We start from the raw sequence: 16,649 nt of genomic DNA on the forward strand, positions 1-16,649 counted from the left end.
TTGTTGCAGCTTTGGTGGTGTTATGGGCTGAACTGTTTCCTCCACAATTCGTATACTGAGGTCCTAATCCCTAGCACTTCAGAATGTAACCTCATTTGGATATAGGGTCTTTAGAGAGGTAATTAAGTTAAAATGAGGTCACTAGGGTGGGCCCTAATTCAGTAAGACTGATGTTCTAGTATTAACAGGATATTTAGACAAAACATGCAGAGGGAAGAGAGGGTAAGGACATGAAGAAAAGAGCCATCTACAAAATAAGGAGGAAGGCCTGAAGCATATCATTTTCTCATGGCTCTCGGATGGTACCAATGCTTCTGACATCTTGAGCTCAGACTTCTAGCCTAGAGAACCGTGAGAAAATAAATTTCTGTTGTTTAAGCCACCAAGTGCGTGGTATTTTGTTACGGCAGTGCTAACAAACTATTATAGATGGCTTTTATGGTTGGATCTAGCAAAATCTTAAAAACTTCTAATTTGTCTATTCCGAAGGAACAGTTTGCCAAGCCCAATGTCAAACCTTAAAAATTTATATACTTCCCCTAGGCAAGACATGAGAGAGAAGCATTTGGATAGCTTAATGGAGAAAGTAATAACTATGCCTTCTCCTTCACCTTTCCCAGTACAACCAGTGGCAAGCAGCTGGCTAATTCCTTAGTTTAATTGAATATGTTTGGTTTGGTAAGGAGAAAGTGTTTATGGGGTATTTGTGTTCTTGGATGTTTAGGAGCCTCTGCCAATAGAGCTGGTTGTTTTTTCAAAGCAGAAGATGGAAGAGGAAGAGTAAAGTACTTTTTAATGTGTTAATTTGAGCAAATTGCTTTTGCATACTCTTAGTCACATTATTTTACTTGTGTTATAGTCAGCAGGGGCAAAACTGTGTCTTTTACATGTCCATTGCTTTGAGAGTTACTATACCCTCTGATCATCATCCTGTCATATTGAGTTGCCACAGCTGTTTTCAGCATTTTTTCATGGCATGCTTAAGCCATAAACTAAATATATTGCAATTTTTACCATGTATTTCCTCGTCATTTTAAAGTTGAGTTATATACCAAATAGTGCTGTGTTTAGTCAGTTCCTTTATAGTATTTTGAGAAACTTTGTTGAAGAGAAAATTTTGAGCATACACAAAGTAAAACACTGGCTCTTTCATCATTTGGAGGCTGTTTACTAGTGTTCTGAAAGGAGAGTAAACCACATTACCTGGAGAACTGAATAAAGGACTCAGCCCCAGAGGTTAGAAAAAAAATTTTTTTTTTTACCATAAAGCAAAGCAAAGCAAAACAAACAAACAAACACAAAAATCTCAAACAAGTAAGAATTTTGGTCTACCTTTGGCTATTATACTTTATTCATACCTGTTCATTTTTGGAGCACCCTTGTTACCAGTGTGTATGTGCACTGTAGTAAATACCAGTGATATACTTTCTTGTCCCTTTTCTTTTTCTTTGTTCCAATTGAGAAAAATACTGGAACCAAGAATTTCCTCAAGACCACATGCTAATAAATGGCAGAGCTTAGCACAGTGCCAGAAACATAAATGCTGAGGACTGTTAGTCATTATCACAACGTTATCCGTGGACATCTATCATTGCTATGTATGACACGTTTGGTCACACCAAGTGTTTTCCAGACTGTATGCCAATGATGCCAGCTGTGTTTGGACAGCAAAGAATCCCATAGTGAAACACTCTTGGAAAAATATTTTATTCTAAACACCTTTCTTGGAGGTTCATAATACAGATTTAGCATATTAAAGGCTCTGAGAAGTCCTTTGATGAAAAAAATTTTAAAAACCCACTTAAAACATTTTTTTTTCTTTTTTTCTTTTTTAATTAACTAAGACAGGGTCTCCCTCACTCTGTTACCCAGGCTGGAGTGCAGTGGTGTGATCATGACTCACTGAAGCCTCAAACTCCTGGCTTCCAGTGATCCTCCTACCTCAACCTCCCAAGTAGCTAAGACTATGGATGTGTACCACCACTCCTGGCTAATTAAAAAACACTTTTTTTTTTGTAGAGATAGAGTCTTATTATGTTGCCCAGGGTGGCCTTGGAGCAGTCCTACTGCCTCAGCCTCCCAAAGCACTAGGATTATAGGTAGGAGCTACTATGCCCAGCCAAACAAAGTTTTTAACTTTGTCAAATAGTTAAATTTTTACAGAGAAAGCCTTTTCTTCCTGTCATCCTCCAAGGTCTTTCTCCATGTGGCTTCTCATCCAGATGTCTATCCCTCAGCTCTAATAGTATGGTGGTTACTTTCTAAGAGGGAGTATTTCAGGAGGACAAAGGTCTTATTATGCCTCTCCTTGTAGCATGCTTGCTAAAGTCCATTGACCAAAACATACCACTTTGCCAAGCCCAACATCGATGTGGAAGGGGACTACACAAAGGCATAAGTAACAGGAGAGGTCATTTGTCAAAGGCCATAAATATAATAGTAATGGTCTGTCACACATAAAACAAGATCCATGACATATTAGGGATGAAAACTAATCACAAAAAACTCAATACCACATGTTCTCACTCATAAGTGGGCACTAAATATTAGGCACATGGGTACAAGGATGGGAACAAGAGACACTGGACACTGCTAAAGAAGGGAGGGAGAAGGGATAAGGGATACAAGACCACCCATTGGGTACCATGCCCACTGTTGGAGGCAGACAGGGCTCATCAGGAGCCCAAGCCTTGTCTTTATGCAATATACGTATTATGTAACAAAACTTCACATGTAGCCCACGATTCTAAAATAAAAAATAAAAGAAAAATCAAGTTTTGGTGGAGTGTGATTCCATTTCTTTTTTATTGTAAAAAGAAAATCAAAACATAGATTATGTATGTATGTATTCGTATCTGTTTTAGTTGAGCAGATATCTGTATATGCATATATATTTTTTTTTGTTGATATATTTTATCTGGCTAAACAGATATATTCTGTTTTGATATTATCTGCTCAACCAGAGCAAAATAATAATATGAGTTTGAATACATAAGCAATTATAAGGATCCTTCTGTGTTTTATTAGGTCAAGACATTAAATAAATTTCCAAAAATATGAAACAGTGCCACTCTTCTCACTAATTTTTTTGTTTAAGAACTTGTTATCTTTAATAAAAATACATGATCTATGTTGACATGAAATGAATTTATCTTTAATAAATATTTAAATTTTGTCATTAAATATTTCAAATATGAAAAAATATTAATAAATATAGCCACCATAAACAAAAGGTTTTTTTGGGTTTTCTTTTTTTGCATCAGAGACTCACTCTGTCACCCAGGCTGGAGTGCAGTGGCACACTCATGGCCACTGCAGCCTTAACCTGCTGGGCTAAGGTGATCCTTTTACCTCAACCTTCCAAGTAGCTGGAACTACAGGCACGCACCACCATGCCTGGCTAATGTTTTGATTTATTGTAGAGATGCGGTCTTGCCAAGTTGCCCAGGTTGGTCTTGAACCTGTGGTCTCAGGCAGTCCTCTCACCTCAGCCTCCCAAAGTGCTGGGATTGTAGGTGTGAGCTACCACGCCCAACCTTGGAGTTCTTAATAATTCTTAAGAGCAAAGAGTTTTCAAAGCTACTGATTTATATATATAAAATATATAAAATATATATACATATAAAATATAAAAATTGAACAATTAACAACGTTTTGTTTTGATGAGTGGGGTAGCAGCACTGAGAAGGATGAACATTTAGTAATGGAAGATTTAGATGTAGCAATTTAAAAGAATTTCCAGTAAAGAAAAATATTAGCAGAGATGGGAGAGTAATGTTCTACCCAAGTGTTCATAGTTTTTAAATTTATTTTCTTTCTTGATGGACATTTTGTAACTACGTAGTTGCATAGTAAGCAGAATGCTTGTCTTAAACTTCCCATTTCTGGTTTTGTGTATTTTTGATAAGTTTATCACAATTGCACTTGTAATTATTTCCCTAGAAAATGTGCAGTGCTACCTTGATTCCTTTTTCCTCTCCTCTATTCCCTTTCCTCCCTTTGCCATCTGGATTACAGTCTCCTTGGGGACACAGAACATATTTTACTCTTCTTTTGCTAATAGTGCAAAGTAATAGACATACTTTGCATTATTCTCAGAAGGCACTCAGGGGCTTGTTGAATTATTAATGTTGCAATTTGAGCTTATAGTAATATTGACTTTTTGCATATATAAAAATATTGAATGATTAATATGATCTCCCGTTCGATGTCTGTTTTTGCCTAGTCCTTTCCCTTTGTTCTAACTCTGACCTTGCCCAACCTGCAGTCTGGATGAATTATATGAACTGTATGGAGAGGAATTAACACATTTGTCAGCTTGACATCCTGTTCTAGTGAATATGTAAAGAGCATTCCTGATCTCTGTACTACTTACTTACCATGCAATTATGCAATAATCATGTCACTGAGTTAATTTTTGCAGTTCACAATTTTTACACTGATCTTTTAAAATCTGGCAACATAAACTTTATTGTTTGTGACTTAGTTATCAGGGCTTACTGGACTTTGATTTACTGAGGTAATACTTGAATCATCTAGCATACCCTATGATCATATTTTGTAAAAAAAAAATGATATATACATTTTGGAAAACTTTATTTCAGCCAATAACTGCTCTTGTAGATTTTTCCTAATATGAAATTTAAAATAAATTATGTGTGGTATTTTTATATTTAAGGAGATACATAACTTATATTGATGGACTCTTCAGAGTTCTCATACAATTGTAGTAGGAGATTTTCTAAACCAAGGTTATCAGCATCAGTCAGTCTGTCTTTTAAATAATCAGATGATGCTGTTGTGGCTCACAGATGCAGTGCCATAGTTGTCTCCTGGCAGCTCACCTTGCCAACCCTACACATCATCAACATGAGTCCTGAGTTTTCCTTGATAAGTTGTAAAAAGCTGAGGAGTAAAAGGAAGATATAGTAGAGAGAAGAGACATAGGCAAAGACATGGAGGTTCGAGTGACATGGTGTATTTTGGAGAACAGTGATAAAATCTAGGTAGGTAAATTATGGCCATACTCTATAGAGAGTTTGATGTGGAAGATCTGGTAGATCTGATGTCATTTTCAGGAGAAAAGTGGCATTTCAGAAAGATTAATGTGGCAGTAATGTGCATAATGCATTGGAGGAGAGAAGAAACCAGGAACAGGGAGCCTGTGTGAACAGCACACGCAGAGGCAATAAAGGCCCAGACTCAGGGTGTTGCTGTGGAGATGGAGAGCAGATGGTAAATTTGACAGGCATTATGAAGGATGAAATTTATTCCTCTATTCAATAAATATTTATTAGATATTTATGCTTATACTCTCTGAGCTGAACTCTGAACTTTGTAATTACTAACACAATTTTAAACTTTAAAATTGTTATACAATTTTTATTTGAAAAAATTTGAAAAAAAAAACGTGGAACCACTGAGGCATGTGTTCTGTTAATGCTTCATCAAGAAGTTCTCATCTCAGTGCCATGGTTCCCAGAGATCCCACCATTCTGGCAGTTTTTATCTGAAAGAAATCCAACTTGTCAATAAATGGCATGTGACCTGCTAGCTCAAAAAAAAAAAAAGAAAAGAAAAAAGAATATTTGCAAAGACTCTCTTAGAAATCCAAGTAACTCCGAAGTTTCACAGCATTGTATTCACTGCTATTCTCTTGGCCAACATGGTTACTGAAAAATCGTTTTTCCTAGCTTCTCTTATGAGTTTAAATCAGATACCCTTCCTGTGGACAAAATATTCTTCTGAAGTCATGGAGAATTTGAGAAGAGTAGGAAAATGGGAATGGAAAATGAAGATTGCTATCTACCTCCTAATTGTCCTGACTTTTCCAACAGAAATTTACTGAGCTGGTTGACATTGATAGCCCAACATGGTCTTATTTGTTCTTGGGGTAGGCAAAAGATGCTTTAGTCAAAAAACATTTTCTTAAGTAAAAACCTATGTTCTGTTTTTGATAATCAGACACTTTGTTTTATGATTTATGGGCAAAATAGACCTAAGTAATGGGCCTTTGGAAAGTCTTCCCACACCTCTCTTAGTGGCCCTAAAAATTGTATTCCTTCTCCTTGTGCCTTGGGAGGCAGCTGTATTCACTTGGTGACCCAGGTAGACAGCAGGCATCTTTTCAAGTAACAGCACAGGTTCCCCAATTCTTCATAGGACTCTCTAATTGATTGGTCAGTTTCTAAGCAGCAAAACTCCAAGATTGAATTACTTTTATTTTGCAACATAATCTAAACATTTTTTTTGTGCTCTATTTTCCTGAAATTCACCTAAGAATTCTCAGTAATCTAGTGGTGCTTAATTTAACTACAGCAATGGCCTCATTGCATAGGAGAGATGTTTAAAACATCGTGATGTGTCACAATCCATTTATAGAAATTTGGTTGATCCATACATTTATAAAGACTTGATTTTCTCAATGATAAAGGAAATGGTTATACAAAATTTTATTGTAGTTTATAGTTAGTACTTGATGAAGGGGATGATGTAAAATAATAGTAGAAATAAGGAAATTTTTAGAGTTTCATAGTAAAAGTTATAAATATATTTGTTCTTTTATAGTCTTCCTTATAAAACAATTATGCAGTATATCTCTGACATCACTTAAAAAATAAAATTTGGTAATCATTATTAGGATTAAGATAAGAATACAGACCGGGCGCAGTGCCTTACGCCTGCAATCGCACCACTTTGAGAGGCCCAGGTAGGAGGATTGTTTGAGCCCAGGAGTTTGAGATAAACCTAGACAACATAGTGAGATATCACCTCTACAAAAAATAAAAAATTAGTGGGGCTTGGTGGCATACTCCCGTAGTCCTAGCTACTTGGGAGGCTGATTGCCTGAGCCCAGGAGGTCGAGGCTGCGGTGAGCCCTGATGGTGCCATGGCACTCTAACCTGGGTGACAGAGTGAGACACCAACCTCCACCTCCCCCCAAAAGATAAGAATATAATGTGGAACTTGAAGAATAAGACACTAGTTTTTGTGTTTTTTTTGAGTTGAAGTCTCACTCTGTTGCCCAGGCTGGAGTGCAGTGGCATGCTCACGGATACCGCAGCCTCAATCTGCTGGGCTCAGGCGATCCTTCCACCTTAGCCTTCCAAGAAGCTGGAACCACAGGCATGTACCACCATGCCTGGCTAATTTACTTATTGTAGAGATAAGGTCTCGTCAAGTTGCCCAGGCTGGTCTTGAACCCCTGGGCTCAGGCAGTCCTCTTGCCTCTGCCTCTGCCTTCCAAAGTGCTGGGATTATAAGTGTGAGCCACTGTGCCTCACTAGGACACTAGGATTTTAAAAGATTTTATTCTATATTGAAAATATAAAAATTAATTTTGTGTAGATGAATTTTGCTAGACTCCTAGGAAGCTTTCTAATATAATTTTAAATATTCTGTTCTGGAACACATTTGAGAAAAATAGGAAGTTAGTTGCACAGTAAGGAAACATTTATTTTAATTTTGTTCCTCTTACCTTTGAGAAGAAAAAGGTTTTTAAAATGTGAGAGTTTATTTTGAATATTAACTGAGACGTTCAATTAGATTTACAAAGCCTGCTGAGTTATATAATCAAGACTTTGCCACACATGTTAGCAGGTTACATATTAGATATGAAATGTAAGGGTTGGTTAGCAACTGTAGAAAGCCTCTTGCTGCTAGTTAGTAGAGAAAAGTTTTAAAAACACTCCTTCCATTTTGTGGTCCCTTTACTCTTTGCCTTACCTAGTTCTTAGCAATACCTTTGGTCATAGCTGTTACTCATCTTGGAGCCCAGGCTAATGGGCTCAAGCAATCCTTCTGCCTCAGCCTCCTAACTAGCTGGGACTATAGGCATATGCCACCATTCCTGGCTTTTTTTTTTTTTTTTTTTTTAAATTTTTTGTAGAGATGAGGTCTCGCTATGTTACCCAGGCTGGTCTTGAACTCCTGGGCTCAAGTGAATCTCCCTCCTTGGCCTCCCAAAGTGCTGAGGTTACAGGTGTGAGCCACCTTGCCTGGCCTGTCAGATTTGAGGAATACTGGTCAGATATTTTGTATAATGTCCTTCAAACTGAGTTTCCTCTAATTTTTTTTCATAAATATACTGGGTTTATGAGTTTTTGGAAAGAATACCACAGAGGTAATTTGCCTTTCTTATCACATCATATTAGGCGGTACACGATAGTCACATGACATCATGACTGATGTTAATTCTGGTTAAGGCAGTGCTTGCCAGGTTTCTCCACTATCCAGTTACTATTTCCCCTTTCCTTATTCTCGTTTTTGGAAGTGAATTACTATGTCCACTGTACCCTCCGTGGGGAGAAAGACTAAGCTCTATCTTCTGGAGGGGAGCCTCAACTATTATTGGGAATTCTTCTGTGCAGAAGATTTGTCTTCTGTTCTCTTATTTATTTACTTAGTCCTTTATTTATATTATATGGACTCATGTATATTTACTTTATACTTTATAATTCCTTACTGCATTATGTGTTTTGTTGCTCAAATTGTTCCAACTTTAGCCATCGGGTGTTCTTTCGGATTGGCTCAATATTTAAGAATGTAAAGTGACCTTGACCAGAATGTTTGAAAACAGCCGGTCTAGGTTATGGTCATAGGTTATGAGCCTAGGATTCAGTAGCTGAGGCAGGGAGGATCACAATATTATTGGAGGAAATTTCTAGGAATTAAGAATTTAGCATTTAAGGAAAAAAAAGTCACCAAGAATATATATTAGCAGGAGTTGTTTGAAAATGGGACAGTGAGCCAGGAGCTAGGATTATTTAGAAATTAAGGGGAGGGATGGAGTGGGACAAGGCCATGCAGTGGATTGATTGATTGATGAATGACAGTGACAGTTTCAAAGCAGCGTTGCGGGAACGGCTTGAGGGGAGAGAGGGAGAATGATCCAGAGTAGTAATAAGGAGAAAGGAGGGCACTATACCTCTAGCCTCAGTGGTTTCATCCAGGGCTGTGTGAGGAAAAGCGACCAGTCTCTGAAAGGCTGCATGCAGGGAAAGCAGTGTCTTTTGAAAAGAAGAAAGCGACGTTCAAAGAACTGTTGAGGATGTAGAGGATTTTGCTTGAATAACCTGTAGATTTCAGAGGGCACAGTGGAAGTATTCCCTCCTTCTAGAATTAGAATGGGATAGGAGATGGGAGCAAATCAGAGATTGTACAGACAGTTAAGAAGACTAGTGTGTAACTAGAGTGTAACCTAGGACCCTAGCTTCTTGTGGTGACTGAAATAAATAATGGTGAAGGGAATAATTATTTTAGTCCTGTGGATCTAAAGCAGACAGTGGTGGTGTGACTGAAAGTTTCAGATTAAGAAGTGTTTCTCAGACTTCCTTTTGAGTTCTGCAGAGGGAGATAAAGAAATATGGGGAGGAACAATTTTACTCTGAGTTTGCCTGCATCCCAAACAAGTGAGTGTTCACGTGTGCTTGGCTGTACAATGGGGGGCTCCCGTTTGATCTCTAACAAGTGGAAGAGGCCTGGGGTTTTACTGATGTTACTAATGTATAACCTGTACCCAGAAAATTGCACAAATCATGAGTGTTCAGCTCAGTGCATTTTCATCAAATGTAGATTCCTGTGTAACCAGCAGCTAGATCAAGAAGCAGAGTATTACCAGAAGCCAGGAGGTTGACCCCTCAAAAGTAACCACTACCCCAACTTCTAATATAATTAATTCATTTTGCCAGTTCTTGAAATTTATATAAATGTAATTCTATAGTATGTACTCTTTTGTCTGCCTTCTTTTACCCAACATTGTGACACATATAATTTGTTCGTTCAAAATTATATTTATATGTTATATAGAATGGTACAGTATACCATAATATATTCATTCTATTCTTGATGGGCATTTGGTTTGTTTGTAAACTGCTCTGCCATAAAGAAGGACAAAATTATGGACTTCACAGCAACTTAGATGGATTTAGAATCTACCATACTCAGTGATCTATCACAGAAACAAAAAACTGAGCACCACATGTTCTCACTCATAAGCAGACCCTGAACATTTATTATAACACTATAAGAAGGGATTGGCAGTGGCAGGATGCTACCAGGGGAGGGAAGGGGATGACACATAACATCAATAAGAGTACCTGACCTCAAACCAGGCAAAGTAGGGACCAGAGGGAGGCCCAAATTTTACCTGTACAGTGAACACTTATCTACTTAATCCTGAATTTTACCCCACATCTTTAAGATTAAATTAAATTTAAAAAAACCACTGCTCTGTTGAACATTTCTGAACATATGTTTCAGAGACCATATGTCCACATTTCTGTTGAGTATGTTTTTATGGGTAGAATTGCTGGGTGTATAGAGTATGTGTATATTCGAGTTTAGAGGATATTGTCAAAGAGTCTTCCAAGTTATTGTATCAGTTTGCATTCATGATAGCTGTGTCTAAATATTGTTGTATATCTTTCAACAATTAGTATGATCCCTCTTTCATTTTATTTATTTATTTATTTTTTGTTTGTTTTTTTGAGTTGGAGTCTCACTCTGTCACCCAGACTGGAGTGCAGTAGCCGCTCCCGGCCACTGCAACCTCGACCTGCTGGGCTCCGGCGATCCTTCCACCTCAGCCTTCCAAGTAGCTGGAACTACAGACGTGCACTACCACACCCAGCTAATTTTTTAAATTTATTGTAGAGATGTGGTCTCGCCAAGTTGCCCAGCTGGGTCTTGAACCCGCGGGCTCAGGCAATCCACTCGCCTCAACCTCCCAAAGCGCGGGATTACAGGCTGAGCCACCGAGCCCAGCTCATTTTATTTATTTTTATTTTTGAGTTGGAGTCTCACTCTGTCGCCCAGGCTGGAGTGCAGTGGCCCACTCATGGCCACCCCAGTGTCGGCCTGCTGGGCTCCGGTGATCCTTCCGCTTCGGCCTTCCAAGTAGCCAGAACCTCTGGCGCGTACTACCACACCCGGCTAATTATTTATTTATTTATTGTAGAGATGAAGTCTTGCCAAGTTGCCCAAGCTGGTCTCAAACCCACAGGTTCAGGCGATCCACTCACCTCGGCCTCCCAAAGTGCTGGGATAACAGGCTGAGCCACCGAGCCCGTTCCCTCTTAGTTTTAACCATACTTTTGTGAATTTCATTATGGGTTTTTTGTTTTGTTTTAAGTCTCACTCTGTCACCTAGGCTGGAGGGTGGTGGCATTCTTATGGATACTGCAGCCTCGACCTGTTGGACTTAGGTGATCCTTCTGCCTCAGCCCTCCAAGTAGCTGGAACTACAGGCACGTGCCACTATGCCTGGCTAAATTTTTTATTTATTTATTTATTGTAGAGACAAGCTCTCACCATGTTTCCCAGGCTGGTCTTGAATCCTTGAGCTCAGGAAGTCCTCTCGCCTTGGCCTCCCAAAGTTCTGGGATTACTGGCAAGAGCCACTGTGCCTGACTCTTTGTTGGTTTTAACTGATATTTCCCTGATGATTAAACAAAACTGAGCACCTTTCGTGTGTTAGATGTCCATTTGGATAAGTCGTGGTCTTGTTTTTCCTACAGGATTGTATGCCTTTAAAAAAATTTTTTTTTTTTCCTTTTTTTTGGAGTCAGAGTCTTACTCTGTCACCCATCTGGAGTTCAGTGGTATGATCACAGCTCACAGTCTTGATCTCTGGGCTCAGGTGATCCTTTTGCCTCAGCCTTCTGAGTAACTGGGACTACAGGCAAGTGCCACCACACCTGGCTAATTATTTTATTTTATTTTTTGTAGAGATGAGATCTCTCTATATTGCCTAGGCTGGTCTTGAACTCCTGGCCTCAAGTGATCCTCCTGCCTCGGTTTCCCAAAGTGCTAAGTTTACAGGCATGAGCCACTACATGAGTACATTTTAAGACTTGTTTATGTGTTCTGGATATGAGACTTTTCTCCTAAATATGAGTTGCAAATATCTTCTTTCACTCTATGGCTTTGCCTTTTCATTCTCCTAATGGTATACTTTTGGTGCATAGAAGTTCTTATTTTTAATGAAGTCCAATTCATCCTTTTCCCCCCTTTTGATTAGTGCTTTTGTTCCTCTTATTTAAGAAACCTTTGCCTACTTCAAGGTCATTGAAAGTAGTCCTAAAAGAGCTAAAAGTCAACCTTCCATATGACCCAGCAATCCCCTTTCTGGGAATATACCCAGAGTTACTCAATTCACTCTATGAAAAAGATACCTGCACATACAGCATTATTCACAATAGCGGAAGCATGGAACCAACCATGTTGCCTATCAAAAGTGGACTGAATAAAAAAAAATGTAGTACATATACATGATGGAATATTACATAGCCATAAAGAAGGACAAAATTATGAACTCCACAGCAACTTGGACCGATTTAGAGTGTATAAAACTCAGTGATCTATCACAGAAACAAAGAACTGAGTACCACATGTATTCACTCATAAGCCAACTCTGAACAATTATAATATTACAAAACAGATTGGCAGTAGTGGGAAACTGCTAGGGGAGGTGGGGGCACACTTCATCAAGGTACCTCATCTCAAACCAGGTGGAGTAAGGACTAAAGTGAGGCCTGAACTTTACCTGTACAGTGACCATTTGTATACCTAACATTGAATTGTGCCCTACATCTTTAAAAAGAAAGAAAGAAAGAAAGAAAACCATTTATTTTAATAGTTACAGAAAGTTTTGGGACACAAAATAACTGCCCACTAGAGGAGAGAATAATTCTGATCATAGAATAGAATGACCTGTAGAAAAAAGTACTATGTTCATCAGTATTTTGAGATACAATAATTGTTTAAGAAGAAAAAAAAGAAAATATTCTCTTAAATTTTCTTCTAAAAGCTTTATGTTTTACTGTACACAGTTATATCTGTGATCCAACTGGAACTGTTTTTGCATATGGTATGAGCTAGGGGATTATGGCTTTTTTCTCCTCCTCCATCTGTAGCTATCCAGTTGACCTAAGTCCAGTTATTATAAAGATTGTCCTTTCCTCACTGAATCTCAGTGTTACTTTTGTCATAAATCAGGTGACCGTGTTTGTGTAGGTCTGTTTCTGGCCACTCTGTTCTGTTTGATTTGTTTTTCTACCTTTAAGACAGTGCTCCACTGGTTTAGTTACTCTAGTTTTTGTTTTATAGTAAGCCTTGATACTTGGGTGTCCACGTCCTCCCTTTCTGTTGTTGTTCTTTAGGATTGCCCTGGACTATTCTTGGTCCTTTGAATATTCCTCTTGATTCCTATTAATCTTTTAAAAATGAACTTTAATTTTAACAAGACAGTTATTTTGAATTTTTATAAAAAATTACCTCCTCAGTTCCATGTAAGTTAATGGAGTTTGGTTCTATTTGTGAAAACTTTCTGTCCTAATTTACCAAACAGTGGAATGTATTAAAAGAAGACTTACGTGTATGTATATTTACTTTGCTTTACAAATCTGCACAGCAGGGTAAAACTAAGTAGATACAGGCAGAGAGAAAATAAGAGTAATAACATAAAATAAGACAGTAAATAAAATTAATCTAGGTCTGCTTTTTTGTGGACAGAGTTAGGGCAGGCAGAAATTTTGGCTCCCAATTTTATTAGAATCAAAGAGAATTAATTATGAAACTCACAGTACCTGTAATAATAATAAAAAAAAAAGTTACTCTAAAGGAGAGTTTTTCCTGTTACTGAAAACTAAAGATGTGCATTTTCTCCTCTGTTGACTTTCAAGGGGAATAAATAAGATCTAGCAGTGTTTTGGGTAACATTTTTGACATAATTCCAAAGCCCAGTTTGTTCAAACATATTTCTATAAATTCAGTAATATGGTACAAATATGTGGTTTTCTGCTAGTCTGACTTGATCCAATGATAAAATGATTTTTCATTCTAAAAATAAGATGGATATCACTCAAGTAATCCTTCATGAATAAATGTATGAAAGAATGAATGAAAATAATTTTTCTCAACTTTTTTTAAAAATGGGAATTTAGAGAACAGAAACTTTAGAATGTATTCTTTGGCAAGAGCCTGTGTTGTTCATTAAGGTATATCTACATATTTTGATAGACAACTGAGTAGAATTTATGAATTAATAATATTCTTTAGTAGTAATAACACTTTGTTTCCAGATACTATAAAAAAGTGCTCTTATTTGCATATTAAAATGTAATTCTCACAATAGGTACTATGGCTATCCATATTTCACAGACAAAAAAGTAAGGCCAATATCTTGCCCAAGGTTATGGCGACAAGTAAGTAATAGAATCAGGATTCAGGTTTTGGCAATTCTGCCCTTGTTTCTACTACATTAGAAAGCTGGTTGCTGGGCACAGTGGCTCACGCCTGTAATTGCAGAACTCTGGGAGGCTGAGGTGAGAGGATTGTCTGAACCCAGGGGTTTGAGACCAGCCTGGGCAATATGGCACGACCTGGTCTCTACAGTAAATAAAAAAATTAGCCAGATATGGTGGCACACACCTGTAGTTCCAGCTACCTGGAAGGCTGGGGTGAAAGGATTGCCTGAGCCCAGCAGGTCGAGGCTGACGTGGCTATGGGCATGCACTCCAACCTGGGTAACAGAGTGAGACTCTGACTCAAAAAAAAAAAAAAAAAAGCTGATGAAAATTAAGATGCCTAATGCAGAAATTTGAATAGAGCTGAAGTTTTCCTTCATGCAGATTTCCAAGTCTACTCCCATATATATGGATGGGTGAAGAAAAATACATTGTACTTTGACAAAAATTTTGTTTCAGCTTAAACTGTTTTGCATTTCCTTTAGCGTGTTTTTTTCTTAGTTATAGCCAATTAAATCCCAGTATTTTGAATAACTGTGTTGATATGGTCATTATCTTGAATATTTTCATTTTTACTTTAAAAAATGAATATTAAGCTTTCAAGAAACCAAATGGCTTCCCTAGATAGTGACTATTGTAAAGGACTGACATATAAGCAAATTAAATTACTTTATTGCTTTCTCTAAATTCACTTTTGGATGTCTGTCATTTTATATTTTCACAGTTTTTAGTATTTCCTACAATTTTCTTAAGATAAGTGATCATTTTGAAAGTATTTAGTTGAAACTCGGGGAAAATGTCCAATATGTTGTGCAGCGGACATTCTTGGAAGCTAAATGAAAGTTGCAGTAGCAATTTAATCATGTTGTGGTATTTATACTTCTGTCCACTTTCTTACTTCTTAAGACTTGTTTGTACACACTGGATTTGAAATGAATCTAATAATTTATGTTTGAGACTAACTTCACAAATAAGAAGTAATGTAATAGAATTACCTCTACCTGTAGTTATCTGACTGTAAAGAAAATGTATTCTAAATTTTAACATTTTTCTACATTCATTTTCAGGTTGAAGGTTTAGAACAGATGTGGAAAGATGTTCACTTCAGAGAAAGGGGTTGTGGAGGAGTGGTTGTCAGAGTTTAAGGTAATATTTACTGTTCTAATACTGTTATATTCTAAAAAAGTTTTATCTAGGGTTTAAATTTTGTGAATTTTTCATTTTGTATGACTGAATAACTAAATTTCTGTGGAAGAAATATGTTCTAATAAATCTCAAAAAGAAATTATTTACACATAGTAATCTTTTCTAGGAAATTGATTCCATTTTTCTCCCAAGTGGTTCAAAGAGCTTTTTTTTCCCCTTTCATGACAACACTGCAAAGAAGGATTAAAGCCTCTGAATGTTGATATCACTCTCCAGTGACCTTCATGGATTTAGTGTCAAAATGTTTCTTTCCATTTAGTGTGTGGTGTATGGGGGTGGGGGCGGGTGGGGGTAGGGGTGAAGGCAGTGGTACTGAGCATGGTAAACAATGAGGAGAGGATGGGAAGATATTTGCCCAACTTTATTCTACTGGATCTTTCTCTAGTTGGCTAACCCCGTGACTATATAAGGGGTGTGTAATCCTTGATTAGTTGAAGAAAATAAAACTTATGCTTTCCTGTCTCATGAACTCTTCTCTATGATAGCTAAAATTGTGCTCCTTAAACCAGCTAATTACTTTTCTCTGTCCTTGTGTGACATATAATTATGTGCGCTTCATGATCATGAACCACAGAACCGAAGAGTTGTAGCTGAAGCTGTCACTTAGATTTTGTCCATCCTAATCAGCCCAAGACCTTTAGGGACAAAGTTATAGTCTGACAATGTCAGACTTATTGACTTGTTGCAGTAAGAGGTTGCACAGCAGACATGATGGGGCCAACTCACCAAAGAAAGGAAAAGATAAAATTATTATAGCAATTTGGAGGAATGGTAAAAAATTAGGTGAAATTTAAAGGAAGCAATTGCGAGACTAAAAACAAATAAGGGCAGTGTGTAACAGGGGCAACAATAGGACTTCAAAATGGACCCACATCCTTTTATCTTGGAAATGACAAAGTTAACATAGATTTGGAATGTTGTGTTCAGAAACTCCTTACCTGTAGCTATGCACCTGGGTTGGAAATCAAGTCTGCTTCTCTGTGTCAAAGTGACTTAGACAAACCAAGAGTGGGATGTTTCATTCTTTCTGATATATGTTCATACAGCACATTTTTGGATAATCTATGATTTTAGATAGCAAAGCATCTCAGTGAGTAAGAAAACAGTAGTCACTCAAGAAAGGAGGTTGTTAAGACATTTTTCAGTTTCAAGGTGTCTTTGGGAGAAGTAATATTTCTTGTTAATTTTGCACTTGAT

General features: G+C 37.5%; 1 protein-coding gene across 2 annotated transcripts in view; it reads left to right on the top strand.

Annotated features, from left to right (window-relative positions):
* The window catches only part of FAM126A (family with sequence similarity 126 member A), a 72,541-nt gene that overhangs the window by 13,184 nt on the left and 42,708 nt on the right, over window positions 1-16,649 (top strand). For both annotated transcript variants that reach the window (XM_008066196.2, XM_021716646.1), the window contains exon 2: window positions 15,314-15,392. In XM_008066196.2, coding sequence (XP_008064387.1) covers window positions 15,342-15,392 — 51 coding nt within the window. In that variant the 5' untranslated portion in view covers window positions 15,314-15,341. The remainder of the gene's footprint in view (window positions 1-15,313; window positions 15,393-16,649) is intronic.

The sequence above is a fragment of the Carlito syrichta genome, unplaced genomic scaffold, assembly GCF_000164805.1.
Source record: "Carlito syrichta isolate Samal-C Ts95f unplaced genomic scaffold, Tarsius_syrichta-2.0.1 Scaffold308854, whole genome shotgun sequence".
NCBI classification, from domain to species: domain Eukaryota; kingdom Metazoa; phylum Chordata; class Mammalia; order Primates; family Tarsiidae; genus Carlito; species Carlito syrichta.